This window comes from Rhododendron vialii, chromosome 1a (genome assembly GCF_030253575.1).
Source record: "Rhododendron vialii isolate Sample 1 chromosome 1a, ASM3025357v1".
Taxonomy (NCBI): domain Eukaryota; kingdom Viridiplantae; phylum Streptophyta; class Magnoliopsida; order Ericales; family Ericaceae; genus Rhododendron; species Rhododendron vialii.
In genome coordinates, this window is record NC_080557.1 from 42120912 (window position 1) to 42137710 (window position 16799).

Below are 16799 nucleotides of genomic sequence, written 5' to 3' on the forward strand. Positions count from 1 at the left end.
CCCTCATTTTGACGGATGGTGCTAACGGCGTTAGACTCAGGGATTTGATTGGTACAAAATTGATACGTTATTGGAGACTAAATGTCTCTAATATATACATTGAGAACGAAAATGAGACAAATATAAAACTTTGGGGAGCAAAAAGATTAATAAGCCCTCTCGTAACTCCACAACCAAAAAGTATTCCCATTCCCCACAACCAAAAGTATCCTACCAGTAATCCCTCAGATTCCCACAATAATACTATTAGACAAGGTCCGTGACACAAGTAATCCCACAATCTAGTCTTTTAACAAAACACAGCATTCCACGATTCTTCGAGTATATATATGGATAGTAGCTAATTCGCTCTTAATCAACCAGCAAAAATAATAGCTCTCAAATAATATGTTAAATGATTAAATTGGTCTCAAAGAAATAGATAGGAAGCTGTAACTTTGGTTGAGTGGTGAGGTGTTTGCCATCTAACTTTCTGTTGGAGGGCAGTGTCATTGTTGTTCTGTTGTTTTTCTTTCCTCATTCTTCTGGTTGAATTGAGTAAGTGTGTAATCTTACGGTGCTTGATCCGCTCAATGCATCCCTTCGAGTTTTGTTATAAAATTTTGTTTGCCGCACAAAAAAGAAGAAGAAGTAGATGGCAAGAATTATGTTATCGATTTTGATAGCGTTACATACTTCTACGGTGTATTTTTTGTAACCTAAAAAATTCTCTCGAATCACAATTGTTCTCACACCCACTTGAAACTCTAAATTTTGTCTAAGATGCCTTTTTGTAAATTCAAATCCTAGTTTTTCTTTACACAAATAGTTCTAAGGCGATGCAATTTTTTGCTCTTTTTTTAACAAAGGTATATATTGTTCCTTCTTAAGGTCTCAGGTTCGAAACCTCCTAAAGGTTATCAACTTTTATGGGTTAGACTATACAGGACATTGCCCTAACTTTAATCAGGTTCCGTGCTAGTAGACGGTGATATTAAATCCCCAAAAATTAGTTAAAGTGTGCCTAATACAAATACGTTGAGTGATATAAAAAAAAGAAGCTGTGCATTGTGAATTGTTTTAACAAAAAGAAATTACCTAGTACCTGTTGGGTCATCAACAAATTTTAGTGGTTCATTTCTTCACCAACCAAATGTATAGCATATTAGTAGTATTTCCATCTCTTCCCATGGGGTCAGCCGACCCCACTGTTTGGCTATAGCGTCGCCCCTGCTGGTAAAAGTATTTTGCATCAAAATGGCACCAAACCTTACGTGGATTGAGTTGCATGTATGGGTAAATCCTATCCTATTCATTTAACATATAGAAGAGGAGTTTTTCGATTTCATTAATTATTATCTAATTTGTGGCATGCATATTTGATTTGTTTCCTTAATTTGGTACCCCAAATTCTGCAGGTGGAAAAAAATCAGGGATGAATATTTCAAACATTCAACTCGAACGACACAACAGTTGAAGGTATATTTAAGCTTTTCCTTAATAAATTCTCTCTTTTTTTTTCCTTTTACCAATACTGCGCAATCACTTACAGTGGCGGCAGCTTTAAATTTTTTCTTAAAGGTTGTCGTTTGAAGATATATTAAATTCTATAACATATTATAGTTAAGAACTGGAGTATTGTACATTGGCATTAAGAATGCACAAGATACTTTGCATATTTGATATGGTATAATTAAAGCGTTAATATTTTCTTTTATTTGCGACTATATGCACAAGTGTGGAATACGATAAGATGGGTGGTCAAACATTGTGCTCAATGTATAAAGTATGATAAAGTGAAAAATACATACATTCATATGTCACTGGGAGGGACTCTGCGTAATTGTGTGGTGGTGGAGGAATCTGGGATATCATGTGTTGCTATCTCAAATGCAGTAAACAATTTTAGAGAGAAGGGTAAACCTTTATGTTCAAATCCAACGGTGTCAAGTTGCTTTTGTTCTAACAAAAAATAGTCACATATCTATCTATACTATACATTAAGTACGTATATATATTTTTTTTTTCGGTCAAGCGGAAAATTCAATAAAACTTAAAGAGAGTACCACATAAGAGTACAGCCAGAGTTTTGAATACTAGAGCACAAGAACTCGCAACCTAGTCAAGCACTTGCCTGATATTTAGGCTATCTCTAATTACAAATTCCCTCATCGCGATGGGCATGTCCATAACAAACACGAGCTCTTCTGTGCGTTCCGCACCCATCCTGGCAAGGTGGTCGGCGCATTGATTGGCCGAACGAGAGATATGCCCAATCGTAGTGTTAGTCTGAGTCAAGAGGGCATGGATTTCATTGATCAGCACACTCTGAGGGTGATTGCCTGGGTTTCCTTCCATGGTGAGGTTCATCGCTACGAGAGAGTCAGATTCAATCTTCACATTTTCCAGCTTCCTTTCTAGTATGACTTCCAGCCCCTTGTATGTACTCCATAGCTCTGCCTCCAAGCTTGAATGAAAGCTTCGCTTACCATAGTATTCCATAATCCAATCTCCCATATGATTTCTGAATAGTCCTCCAAACCCTCCTGTTCCATTCGATTCATACCAGCATCCATTCGTATTCAATTTGACATTTCCTGCAGATGGATTAGACCAAAAATTAAGACAAGTTCTTGTCGAGCCATTAGTGAGAGGGGACTTGAAAGCATCCACAATTTCTTGGGCATAAGCAATAATAGTCTTGGCACTGGTAAGCGGTGGGATGTCAATGTTATCAAAGCTTTTTTTGTTTCGATCTTTCCAAAGCTGCCATAACGAGGTAATAAACAAGATGTGCCAAGGAATATTGTTACCATGCCCTGCAAGTCTTTGGCTTCTCATATTAAGAGAGATCCAATCTTATATTGGAATATCCGTGTCCCCTCTCAATAGATGGCCAAAAGGGATGTGTCTCCAAAGCTCCTTAGCTTTGTTACATTCCCTAAACAAATGGTTGATCCTCTCAGAAAAAGTATTGCATCTTGGACATAAGTCCGAAGTTGCAATACCTCTTTTGGCTCGGAGAAGATTGGTTGGAAGGCTATTGTGAAAGATAATCCATAAAAACGTTTTGAATTTTTCTGGTATTTTAAGTTTCCAAAACCATTTCCAACCTTTCAAGTCCAGAGCATCCTTGTTAATAATATCATAAGCAGCAGCAACAGTAAAATTGCCATTTCCAGATCCTACCCAGGTAGTATGATCAGCAGTTTGGGTGTAGACCGGAATGTTTATAGCATTTATGCACCCAAGGGTATCGACATCTACATATGGAGCTATTTCATCCAGAACCCAAGTACCATTCACTATTAACGTTTCTACCTTTTGATTGGAGTTAACATGCACACCAAGGTGTGCTAGTGCCAAGGGTTTATCCCCACACCACCAGTCATGCCATATGTTCACAGATTTACCATCACCAATTACCCACTTCATCCCTTGTTCAAGTACCTTTTTTGTGTCCACAATGCTCTTCCAAATATATGAGGCAGGCCGGTTTCTTGGCCAAGATGATATGGAATGGTTAGACAAATATTTGTCTCTAAGAATGGCAGCCCACAATCCTCCTTCTTCTTGACTGGAAATTTTCCAGCCAAGCTTGGTAAGGATAGCCATATTGTGATTTCTGGCTTTTTTAATCCCCAATCCACCACATTCTTTACTTTTACACACCTTATCCCATTTGAGAAGATGAATTTTTCTTTTGTCAGGAGAATCGCCCCATAGGAAATTTCTGTTCAACCTGTCAAGTCTTTCACACACAGAAGCAGGCAAGTGCATGGTTTGCATAGAGTAAGTAGGGATGGTTGATGAAACAGATTGCACAAGAGTGAGTCTACCTGATAGCATAAGAGTGTTTGAAACCCATCCAGCAAGTCTGTTTTGGACTTTCTCAATAATGTGTTTGAAATCTTGTTTACTAACCCTCTTATGGAACAAAGGGACTCCAAGGTATTTTCCCAAGTTATTAGTGAGTTTGATACCACAAAAATTATTGATTCTCCTTGCCTTGTTTCTAGCAACATTTGGAGAGATAAATATTTTTGATTTATCCAAGTTCACAGTTTGTCCGGACAAGGTACAAAACTCATTCAGAACCTCCATCATAGCTTTTACAGTGGTGAGACTATCTAGCCCAAATAGAATCAAATCATCCACAAAGAAGAGATGAGTTAAGGGTGTGGAATTTTTGGACACTTTGATCCCTTTCCAGGACCCTTCCTCCCTCTTACTGTTAATAAGAATAGATAGCCTTTCCATGCATAGAACAAATAAGTAGGGAGATAGAGATCACCTTGTCGAAGCCCACGACCAGCTGCAAACTCAAGAAGGGGCTCCCCGTTCCAGAGAATAGAGGTTTTGACACTAGTAACACAGTTCATAATAATGGAGATCCAAGATGCATTCAAGTTAAAGAAATTTAATGTATCAAATAAGAATTTCCAAGACACTTTGTCATAGGCTTTTTCCAAGTCAATTTTAAAAATCATCCCACCTTTCTTCCCTTTTTTTCCCCTAAGGGTATGGAGAACCTCATGGGTAATAATGATGTTGTCATTAGTGGTTCTACTAGGTATAAAGCTACTTTGGAAAGGGCTAATTATCTTGGTAAGCATAGGTCTTAATCTAGCCACAATAATTTTGGTAATGATTTTGTATCCCACATTGCAAAGACTAATGGGAATCAGGGTTATCAGTCTTAGGAATCAAAGCTATGAAGGTTTTGTTCATGTCCTCAAGAATGGACCTGGAGTTAAAGCAATTATGCACAAATCTACAGACCTCAGGCCCAACTATATGCCAGAATTTGTGATAGAATAAAGCCTGAATGCCATCAGGGCCTGGGGCTTTGTAGGCTTGAATGCTTTTAACACTACTCCAGATTTCCGTATCAGTGATTAGCATGCAAAGTCTATCATTGTCCTCCCTATCTAAGGTAGGATGAGGATGGTAAGTAGTATTACTCCCTTGATTATTATTAGGAGCAGTAAAGAGATCAATGAAATAATTTTGAACATGGTCCTTAATAGCCTCAGGGTTCTCCATCCAATTATTATTCATATCTTTGAGCATGCTTATCTTGGATCTTCTTCTTTTTATAATGGTGGATAAATGAAAATATCTCGTATTTTTCTCCCCCAGAGTAATCCATTTACTTCTAGATTTTTGGAACCACAAAGCCTCCTCTTGGAGAAGAATGTCGTTGAATTCTTTTATAAGGTCTTTTTCCAACAACTGAAGATTATGAGCAAAATTAGTCTCTTGAGCTTTATGGATGCCGTTGATCCGACCTTGGATCCAGCGTTTTTTCCTGAAAATGTTTCCGAACACATTTTTATTCCAGTCTTTGGCTGCTTTAGTAAAATTATTAATGTGATCAGAAAGGTTTGTTCCATTCCAATTTATATCCACCATATTTTCAAAGGAAGGGTCCAAGATCCAGGCGGCCTCAAATCGAAAAGGTCTCGTGACGAAATTGCTAGGGCTGTTACCAAGCACACGAATTAATAAAGGGGCATGGTCAGAGTAAGTGCGGGGTAGAATTTGGACCATACCTTCCGGGAAGAGGGATCTCCATTCTTCATTGCTTAGAGCTCTGTCCAGCCTTTTCTGCACATTCGCCAACCCTAATCTTCCATTCGTCCAGGTGTACTTTGCCCCCATGTATCCTAGATCTATCAGTTGGCATTTATTGATATTATCCATGAATTTTCTTCTCTGACTAGCACTAGTATCAGGGGCATTGCTTTTAGATTCAGATGCCTCAGCAGTATCATTGAAATCTCCTGCAATAAGCCATGGTTTTTGGTTGGTATCAGCTAGGCTGCCCAGTTCCTCCCACAAGATTTCTCTGATTCTAGGATTTCGGCTGCCGTAGACCGCAGAGAATATCCAATCTTCAAAGTTATCCTTGCGAACCGTGGTGTGGATGGCTTGTGGTGTCGTTAACGTGGTATTTAGGGAGACCTTAGAGGGATCCCAGAGGATCCAAATGCCTCCTTTCCTTCCGCTCGGATCAACATGTGTAGAGGCTGTGAGACCAAGGTTTTTGAAGAACATACCCATGGACTTCAGTTCGACTTTTGTTTCCAGGAGGGCCACCACTTCTGGTTTGTGTTGCTGGATCAAATCTCGAAAATTTCTTTTGAAATTGTCATTCCCCTAAACCCTAAGTACGTATATACTTGCATGAGACATGGCATATATTTCTTCTTCTTCTTCTTCTTTTTTGTGGGGGGGCCGGGGGTGGGGTTGGAATAATTGGAAATTCTACACACAAAAAAAAATCCACATCGGCAACTACTAATATTCTCTCTTCCTTCATTGGTTTTCAAGTTTTCAACCTAGCAAAAAAAAAAAAAAAAAAAACCTTAAAACTTACCTCACAATTTCTCTCACATTCAATCTGTTTCTTCTAATACAATTTTCACATTAACTATTAAATCGTGGACATAAGTTTTTTTTGTGCTCCCATGCACAATAAATACCGTGCTTGTTATAGACATTGAAATAGTAATTGTGTTTTGACTTGGAACCAATTAGGTTGACATGGGGTGTTTTGGCCATTTGGGTGGTGCGTGCAGGATAAGTGGAGACATATGTTGGATACTGTAACACATCCTAGATGGACGGAGCTATATATGAGGGCAAAGGAAGTTGACGCTAGATATCCAAAAGATGCTCGTAGTGCAAGCTTTAGAATTACTAATAATTAATTTAATAAATCACTTGTGCAAGTGACCCCTTGTTTGTCTCTGTGCATGTGGATGTAGGCTAAATTCGAAAAGTTGTGTAACCTTGCTTTGAGCGAGGTGTTTTATATATCCAACTGTTGATTGAATGTTTTCTTATCTTATCTTATCTTTTTCTAGCCAAGCGTCGCCTTTATGCTTTACTATTTTTTTTTTCTCTTGATGTACTCTTTTTTATTTTTATAAAATATTTCGTTTGCCAGGGAAAAAAACAAAAGAAAGTGATCCCTGATCTATGGCAGAAAATTAACGTAAATGGTAAAATCGGTAGCATAGCCACCCTAAATTTCCCTTCTCCTTAGGAAAAAATCACACAAAAATAGCAGTAAGAAGTGAAAAAAGAGAAGGGGGTGCGGCCATTAAAAACTAAGTGAGGTCTTTATTTCTCTCTAGCTAGTATTACTGGATGGATATAGAAGTGAATGAGAGATTAATCATTTTATTAAAATAAAAAAAATTTAATCTCAGACAAAACGAAAGGGATCGATCATGAGGTTCCTAATTATAATTAGTCTAAGAGCTCAACCGTAGAGTCAAATTAATTATTGGACCTTATCCATATATTTTGTTAGATTAAACAAATATATATATTAACAGATCAAAAAATTCTTAAGGCATATAGCAAGTGTAAGTGTTTGAAATTAAATTTTCCATAGGCTAGCTACTTCTAAGAGTACTTAATTACCCAAACAAACTGACAACACAAGGCCTTAATCAAGAAATAAATTAGACAAATAAACTTCAGATGCAGCAAAAAGGATTAATACGAAGCCCAATTAGGTGAGGTGTGTTTTTCTTCCAATGTTCTGTTGGAGGGCGTTGTAAGGTGTTTTTATTTCTTATCCTTTGCTTGATCGCGTAAGTATTGTGTGTTTACTATGGTTGAGCCCCCTTGTTGTATCCCTTCAAGCTTGATATTAAAGTTTCGTTTGCCGAGAAAAAAAATTAAAAAAAAGCACGTACCTTAGAATCAGTTAGAATTTCCACCATATGAGCTCCTTTGGTTTCAAACTTGCAGCCCATTTTAGTGCTAGCTTCATCGCAGCACCTCTAATTCCAGCAGAAACTGTGCGCACCGGCGGGTTTCAAACAAGAGAGAGAGAGAGAGAGAGAGAGAGAGAGAGAAAAGGGAATGAGATGAGTAGACAAATTTCAATCTGGATGGATCACACTTTAATTCAATCACATGCACTGTTGCTGGTTTGAATTTCAACTTTATGTAACTATAAACCATCATTCTATCATTACACCCATTTACAGACCCACACACACAGTGTGTATGGGCCACACCTTTGTTGTGAGTGTGGGTGTGTGAATGGAGAGAAATTCATCAGTGCTGGCTGGGTACTAGCCACGTGGTGTCGTGCACCATCTCGGCCGTCCAATGAATTTTTGGATGACTCAAATCTGTATGGCTGTCGAGGGGTATTTTAGTCATTTCACACTTTAGAATTAGTCGAACAGATCTGAGCCATCCAAAATTTCATTGGACGATCGAGATTGATGCACGATATTACGTGGCCGGTACCCAACCGACACTGAAAAGTTTTCTGTGGATGAATGTATAAATGGGTGTGGTGATAGTGCTGTTGGGAAAAACTTTTTTATTGGAGACAGAAACTGGTAGTAGCCGACAATGCTGATCATCATGAGTTAAAAATGGCTTCAACCGTTTCGGATGGTCTGAGAAATTTCCTTCCCAAAAAGAGATGTCCAGATTGTCGGCAGCTAGCGTCACTACAAGAAATTACACCATTACCGACTAAAATTTCCGACTAAATAAAATTTAGTCGCCCAATTGCTAACCATTACCGACTAATTATTATTTAGTCGACAAATTTAAATTCTCACACCGACTAAACAAATTTAGTCGGTATATGTACATAAATTCCGACTAAATAAATATTTAGTCGGTAAATATATATTTTTTAACGAGTTTTATATACAAATAAATGAAATAAATATACCGACTAAACTATTTAATCGGTAAATGTTAATAAATGCTGACTAAATATTTATTTAGTCGGGGAATATATTTTCCCCTGAGTTTAATAAATCAATAAATATGCCGACTAAACTATTTAATCGGTAAATGTTAATAAGTGCCGACTAAATATTTATTTAGTCGGGGAATATATTTTCCCCAGAGTTTTAATAAATCAATAAATATGCCGACTAAACTGTTTTAATCGGTAATGGTAATAATTGCCGACTAAATCTTTATTTAGTCGGGGAATATAATTTCCCCAGAGTTTTAATAAATCAATAAATATGCCGACTAAACTGTTTTAATCGGTAATGGTAATAATTGCCGACTAAATCTTTATTTAGTCGGGAAATATATTTTTTCCTGAGTTTAATAAATCAATAAATATGCCGACTAAACCATTTAATCGGTAAATGTTAATAATTTCCGACTAAATCTTTTTTTAGTCGAGAAATATTGTTGTCCCTGAATATAAAAAACGAAGAAAATGAAAAAACAAGGCCGACTAAATAATTTGGTCGGGAAATATTATTTATTGCCGACTACTGTTATAATTTAGTCGGAAAATATATTATTTTTTGCCCTTTGTAAAAAATTTCAAGAAAGACGGTATTTGTTTGACCACACTAATCACAATCCAACCTTCCCGATCACTACCGCTCATGTTTTTTTCCTTCTTAATCATAAGATTCTCATAAAATTTTGGCTCAATCGGGCCAAGAAAGCCCCTTTATGGGCACATAGATTCTTAAATGTAAACAATTTTGTTGTCCGATTAAGTGTCTATCCATATGCGGTTAACTTTATTCTTGGTACAAATGTTCAAATTCATATAACGTCAAAGATAGATGATTTCGATAGTGAAAAAATACCTCAAGTGGGGCTCGGTTAGTTCACTATAACACTTAAATGTCTCCGAACGCATTAAATGTATTTCGATAATGTGGTCGCTAATATCAAATGATCTCCGATTTTAGTGACAATGCTATAATAAGTAAGACGTGAAATCCTATCGGTTCAGATTGATCATTATAAAAAATAACTCGGTAGTTACCTTAACTATATATGTGTTTGATGTATTTGATAGTCAACTAAGTCTTATGTTGTATTTGTTGTTGCAGTAGCCACAAGATCGCGATACAATCTTGACAATCAAGATTATTGATTTTGTTGTACTTGTTGAATTATACATTCTTGTAAATTTGCGGCTCGATCAGATTTAAAATATCCCTTCATCGAGACGTGAATTCATTAGCAAAATAGTATTTTTTGTTCGATCAATTGTCTAACGGAAAACGATCAACTGTAATCTCAGTAAAAATGATCTAACCAATAATATTAGAGAAGATAAATGGTTTTGATCACGCAAAAAAACTCAAGTGGGGCTCGGGTGGTGTGTTATAAGACTTTAATGTTTTTGGACTTAATAAAAATCTTTCCGAGTAAAAGATTTATTCCCAACTAAATATTTAGTTGGCCAAGACAACAAATCACCGACTAATTAATTTTTAGTCTGGAATGGTACAATTTTTTGCGCCAATTGAAAATTTTCGCGGAAAAAAAAGGCGGGATTTGAATAATTTCCGACTAACTATTTAGTCGGTAATCTCGAATATGATACTAAACGGTGCCGTTACACCTTATCCAAAGCCATCCAGTTATACGTACACACCTCCCCAATCCCCTCACATCGTCATTCAGTCCCTCCCGGCCCGCCCCCTCCCAATCGACCCTCTCGCTCAACCCCTCTCTTCAGCCGTGGTATTCACCGCGCTGCCACACTGCCGCCGCTGCCACACCCCTGACCAAAACCTCTCTCTCCTCCGACTGCATGTGGTCTCAGATCCTCCTGCTCCTCTCAATCAAACCCTCTGACGAAAACCCCTCTCCTCCGACTTTGCATCTCTAGTCTCTCTCTCGCTCGCTCGCTCTGGTAGGTACTCTCTCTCTCTCTCTCTCTCTCTCTCTCTCGTACTTGTTGGGTCTCGGATAAGATCTCTAGACGCTGCATTACCGTGTGCATCCACGGCAAGTACAATCCCTTTTCTTTTCAAAGGTTGTGTTATGTTTTGTAAGGCATGTTTGGAGAAGGATTTGTAAAATTGGTCATGTAATTAGTGTTTGGAGTTTCGTGATTTTGCCTAATTTCTAAGCACGAGGAGTAATAAAGGTGAGAAAGATCTGTTCTATGATTTTCTAGGCGGTCAGGTCAGGGATACAGTCAAGATTCTCGAAGAGTAGATGCATGAAATAGGTGTGTGTTTTTTGTAGGTGTTTTTTTTTATAGCTGCCAATTTATAGGTGTGTTTTTTTTAGATTTTTTGGAGTTTCAAGATTATAAAATAGCAATAATCCTAGGATAATCTCGTACTGAGATTTGGATTTTGAGTGCTAACTTGATTAGTTCTGGGAATTACATTTGCATTGCTACTTTTATGTTTTGCTTACAATCTACATGAAACTAATTTTTTTTGGTAAACTAGTAATCCTTGTGAGAAGAACTTGGGAGTGGATTTGACAAATACAAGCAGCAAGAACCATTATGATTTATGCAATAATAATCAAAAAGAAGAATCAGATGGCCAGAGCTCTGAGAGTGAAATACCTTGAATGCAATGATCTCGTATGGTTCAGCCGCAAACAAAAGGTACTGGTATCTTTTATCAAAGGATTGGACTCTTTGCCCATGAAAGGAAAAAAAAACATTAGCATTGATAGTTGATACAGTTGTAGAAAATTTCAAGTCGCAAGACAAACTGAAGCTCTCCCACAGAGTTTTCAAAGTTAAAATTGCGTAAATACTGTACCTGTTCAAAGGATGACATAAACCGGTGCCTTGGCTTTGCATTATCTTCTATCTCACGATATTCAATCTATATGCCAAATAACAAAGTCAGCAAAGCATTAACAGATGAAGTAGTAAACCTGTGCACCAATTACGTTTTATAATCACGTATTGCTACCTTAGTAACTAAAGAAACTGGATTCTTTTCAACTTCTGTTTAAATTGTTCATGTTCGTCTACCCCATTTTTTACTACCGTATCTCACTTCAAATATAAATACCCTCTTCTTTATGTTGTGGGACTGGATGATGGGGAGTGGTCTTCTTTATTAATGCTAAGGATTGTATTGCTTCTCAAGTTTTGGAGAGTTCGCAAATGTAAATGAATTCAGCCTTGGTGATGATGTCAAGAATTGCTCTTGCTTCCGTTGTTAGGCCATCCTTGTATGCTACTGGTAGCGATCATGCAGGCTTAGGCCATCCTCTTAGCTAGCTACTGCTATTACTTATGCTTTTGTATCTCAGTGTTGACTCTGGCCTGTTTCTAGAATTGTAAGTTTTTATGTTTTGGACAAGAATGTTTTTGCTCCTCTTTAGGTTTTAGGTTGGTATCTTGCTGTCCTTCTTCCTTTGAGATTATAAGAGGCTTCTGAACGTCCTTGACATATGTGCCAACATAGTCCTCCGCTCTCATGGTCCTTTTAATCATTTTACTCGACTCATTTGCTTTGGTTAATAAAATTTTTTGTTGATAAAAAAGAAGAAAGTATTTGAAATTACCAAGTGAGAGAGATGTTTTAATAAGGGTGGCGATTTGAGTGTTGAAGGTCTTATGAGGCGAGTATTTGGAGTATTAATTGCTTAATTCAAGCTGTGTTAGCTGTTATACATCATATGCTTGGTACTTGAAAATTTGGAATCATGTCCCAATGAGGGGCTTCAATACTTTGTGCTGGTTGGTGCTATGCTCTACTGTTATTCTCTATATCATGTTAAAGCTGCTGCTGACCTGTATTGTTGCTGCCTATTATGCCTGCTGTTGCTGTTTTGCTGATGCTACTGCTGTTTTCCTACGGGTGCTGCTGTCTTACTGCTATTTTCTGTTATGGGAGTTGTTTTTCATGTCAAGATGGCATGTTCGCATTCTTGTTCTTTTAAAAAATGTGCGCAGCTTCCTTTTTCCTTTTCTATTCCGTAGAGTTGAGTCATGGTTCTGGTGTATGCAGGAAAGAACAGTCAAGAGATAGATGTGACTTCAGGATCCAGAATAGTTCTATTTGGATCAGGTAAGAAAGCTCAATGACAAAAGTATAGCTGAATATTCAAATTAATGAACCTCAATCCCGGAAGAAATCACCTACTAAGGGTACTAGAAATATCATTGCAATATAATGGTTCAGGAAGAGTCACCTATTGAGTCACATCCTTCTTATTTTGTCATACCTTTTCGTATTGTTGCTATGGCGTTGTTTTCCTTCTCGCTTACGAGATGGATTGGAAACAACGCATATCTTTTAGCCATGTAGCCATTTGGCATAAGCAATTTTATTTTCTCTTGTTTTTTTTATTTTTTAATTTTCTTTTCCTCCTAGTGTATGCCCCTAACTAAGTCTTATATTCGGTTAGCCTTTTTTTCAATTTCAAGCTGATTTTTAGTAGAACCGCAATTTGCTTTATGGGCAATCTATTTAACCATGATTAATGATATGTGCATTACACTACAACTTTTGCAGCCAGAGAATCTACTTCTGGATTCACTTGAGTGCATTTTCTCAACAAGTACGGGTAAGTATCATGTAACTTTGCAACTTCCCTGGTCCAAATGAGATAGGTGCAGCTCAGTCTTAATCACTGATTAGTAAATGTTCAAAAGTGGCAATGAGCCGGTGTTGAAGTACATAAGCTACTTTCAAGCAAATTCGTCTTGGCCTTAAGGAATTCTTTAGTTGAAACACTTGCCCATTAGTTTTTCTTTTCGCCTTTGGTGGCTTCTTCATTCTTGCTTTTCTTGTTTCTGTTTCACAATCATCTTCCTCCATTTGCACGTTGTCGTTCCCGAAACAAAGGAGGCTGTTTGTTTTTGTGTTTGACATATTCTTAGTAGTAGCATTCTGTAAAAATGGTGACCATTTCTCTAAGCAAATTGCCATGTTCACATACTTTGCTCCATTAACTATTTAGTTGTACATTTCAAAAAGAGAATTTGTTGGATCTGTTATCACAGTTTCCTACTCCAAAGATGTCTTTGTTATATTTATTCAGGTGGCTCTTCAAAGGCCACCAACAATGCTGTTATTTGACTCCCATTTGGCCAAGTGTATCTGGACAGTTTTTCCCTTCCCTTATAGTTTGAATGAGCAGGAGCTTTACACGGAACTGTTAGTGCCCGCGCAGATAAGGCTACAACCTACGAACAAACTGAGCTGTCCATAAACAATGCGACTTGGATCAGTTAAAAGATCGTTTGAGCTCTGCTCATTTTCACATAGTAACAAATGACTTGTATATGTACTCTAACGTAATTGTTTGCGTAGAGTGCTTGATGTTTATGCAACTTTACATTTTTCATTACTAAAACTTACTTTTCTATTCTTGAATGAGGAGATTCCGGTTGTGGTTTCCAAATGACATGCTCTTGTTCTTGTTGTTTTGTTTTCTTTTGTAGTGGATTCAATCTACTTTGATTTTGCTTTTCAAACTCGAGATGGATCTTGGCTCGCTCATATAAGCTCAAGCCGTGGATATCTGAATGTGTAGTTTAGGTTCTGATTAGGTCATGGGATATGAGTTTTACTTCAGAAAAATTCGTTTAGCTTATGGGTATACAAGTTAGAGTTCGAACAGAAATGAATTTTCCAGGTTCTTGATAAATTTTTATAACCAACTTTCCGACCTTGTAATTTTTCAATATTTTTATAGGGGATGCCTCTATATGTCTAATTTATTGTGTAAAATCTGTAGAACTGAATTTAAAACGTGGAAGGAATTAAAAATCATATACTGAACTGCTGTTGCGAAACTCTCAGTGCTGACAGCACCGTCGCACTTCACGGAAACGGCTATAACTCTGCCTAGAAAACTCGAAATCACATTCCGCTTTCTTTGTTGGAAACTAGACACAGAGAGCTTCAACTATATGTAAGCCATGAGCCTTAGTTGTGCCTGACTAATAACAGATTTCAGTTTGAAGTTGGCCTAAAATCTATTTTCTGGAAAATCACTGAGTTTTTGGTCTAGTCGGTACCTGTTTAATAAAAATACTTCCCAAGGTCAGGAAATTCTGAAATTTTGATATGATCTTCTTATATGTGTCCTGGGTTTCTGGTAAAAATCTTGTGGAGAACATGGACCAATAGTATGGTCGTCTTGTGATTTCCTTGTTCTTTTGCAATAGCCAACATGTGTTCTTTCACAAGAGTAGTATTTATCCTACTAGACTGAAGCGTTTATTTTCCCTGAGCAAACTGATTGTATTGGTTTTTTTGTGGTGATATAAAATATAACTTGCCCAAAAAATAAAGTTTTCTGTTTCTTCTTCGTGAATCCGTTGATATGGTACTACTACTTACTGTCTCGAAGAACCGGATAAGCTATATCTGTTGCATTATCCTGGTTGACTGTTGCAGAAAGTAATTTTTAGAATGTAGTATATATAATTTCAGAGATGGAATGACTACCATGATTTTGATGGATAGTTCTGACTTCTGAGTCTCTTTTCTTATTGATGCCTGTGTGTGTATATAAGGGGGAATGAAACTCAGGAAAGAACAGAAACACACCAATATTTGCAAAGCAGACATCTTAAAAGTTTAAGTTTTGACAAGTTAAGAATTGAAATCTGGTGACATTGCTCTCGTCTTTTTTATTTTGAAGAATGTGAAAATTTCAAAACACTTGATTGATTGGAATTGTTGAAGTATAATATGGGAAATTACATCATCATACATACAAATTATGATTCCTTATTTAAACGCTGAGTTCCCATGTAGGCCAACAAAGAGGGATGCCGAGAGCATAAGTTTAGCCCAAGGGTTAGAGCATCTCCATCCGTTCCTAGCTATTTTGGCAAGAAAAAAAATGTAAATATCCATTATAGCTATTTCGGTTGGTCGGTGGATTTGTTTTTCACACAATTGACATGATTCAATTCTTGAGGTTTTGACATGATTCAATTCGAATGGTCCAGTCCTTAATGTCCTATTATGAGATTCTAACTATGTTTTGGAGCTTGAAATAAGTATGTGTGCTTGACTGTTGCCTGTTGGAGATCCAACTTCATTCGTTGAAATTTTAGTAGGCAATAGTTATAGGCTTCTAGAATAAGAAGCACTGTTTCTGTAGATTAACATCATTTCAAAGGTTTTAGTCTTTTAGTGTCTTCCTCCGTTTTATAATTTGCTACTTTATGTTTATGACTTTCTATTGTTGCGATAACCAGTTGTCTGCACCTCTCTTGAGTTGACCAAATTTCTGCCTGGAAAGGTAAAAACGGTGCTTTTTGTAAGTTGGATTAGAAGGAAGAGGAGCCATGTCCTCTGTTTTATAATTGGCTTAGTGTATGAACATGATGGATACCCTGGTGTTTTGGATGCCAATCCACTGAATTGGTTATGGAGTTTAGAACAAACAAAAGAATCAAAGTCCAACCTTGGGTTTAGCAGTAGTATATACAGTAGGGAGTGGTATTGTCTGAAAGTTTTTCTTTTTTGATTGTGTATCTTTTCCCTTTTTATGTTTACTGGTGTAGCTGGTAAGTAAATAATCATGGGCATTAATGATTGGAGTAGTAAATTTCACAAAGCGAGAGAAGTGATACTCCCTCCATCAATTCACTCCCTTTCTTCTTTTTTTTCTTTTTCTTTTTGGACGAGAAGCAAGGCAAATCTACGGAGTAGTAGTAGTTGTAGTTTGTTTGCGTGCTCATGTATGCTAATGGAACAGGAACAACTCATTCTGTTTTTTTTATTAGGTGCATTCCTTTTAGGGTTGGTTTTATAAACATATCACACTGCCTATAGGTTGGTGGTTACCAGTATTCACATCAGCTCGGCACTCTTTCTTTTTGGCTTGTTGCTCATAATCATGAGTTCATGACTACCTTATGGTACATGTGTTGGATTATAATTTGTATTCCAAAGATAGTTAACTGTGAGGTACTTGAAGTGCTAAAGTTTGTTATACTTAAAGCTAAGCATTCTATTAGTTATGTCTCAACATTCCAATTTATACTGGAATGAATGAAGGTGTGTTTTTGATTGAGATCACGTGGTCTGAAAAGACTTGCAATTCTAATTTTT

General features: G+C 37.1%; 1 protein-coding gene across 1 annotated transcript; it reads right to left on the minus strand.

The window, feature by feature from the left end:
• Positions 1-2073: 2073 nt before the first annotated feature.
• On the minus strand, positions 2074-6136 carry LOC131323612 (uncharacterized). Its single transcript, XM_058355466.1, has 2 exons — positions 5535-6136; positions 2074-2576 (listed from the first exon to the last, which is right to left on the minus strand). Exons 1-2 carry the CDS (start codon positions 6043-6045, stop codon positions 2098-2100), a joined length of 990 nt encoding a protein of 329 aa, XP_058211449.1. The 5' UTR covers positions 6046-6136; the 3' UTR covers positions 2074-2097.
• Positions 6137-16799: the final 10663 nt, after the last annotated feature.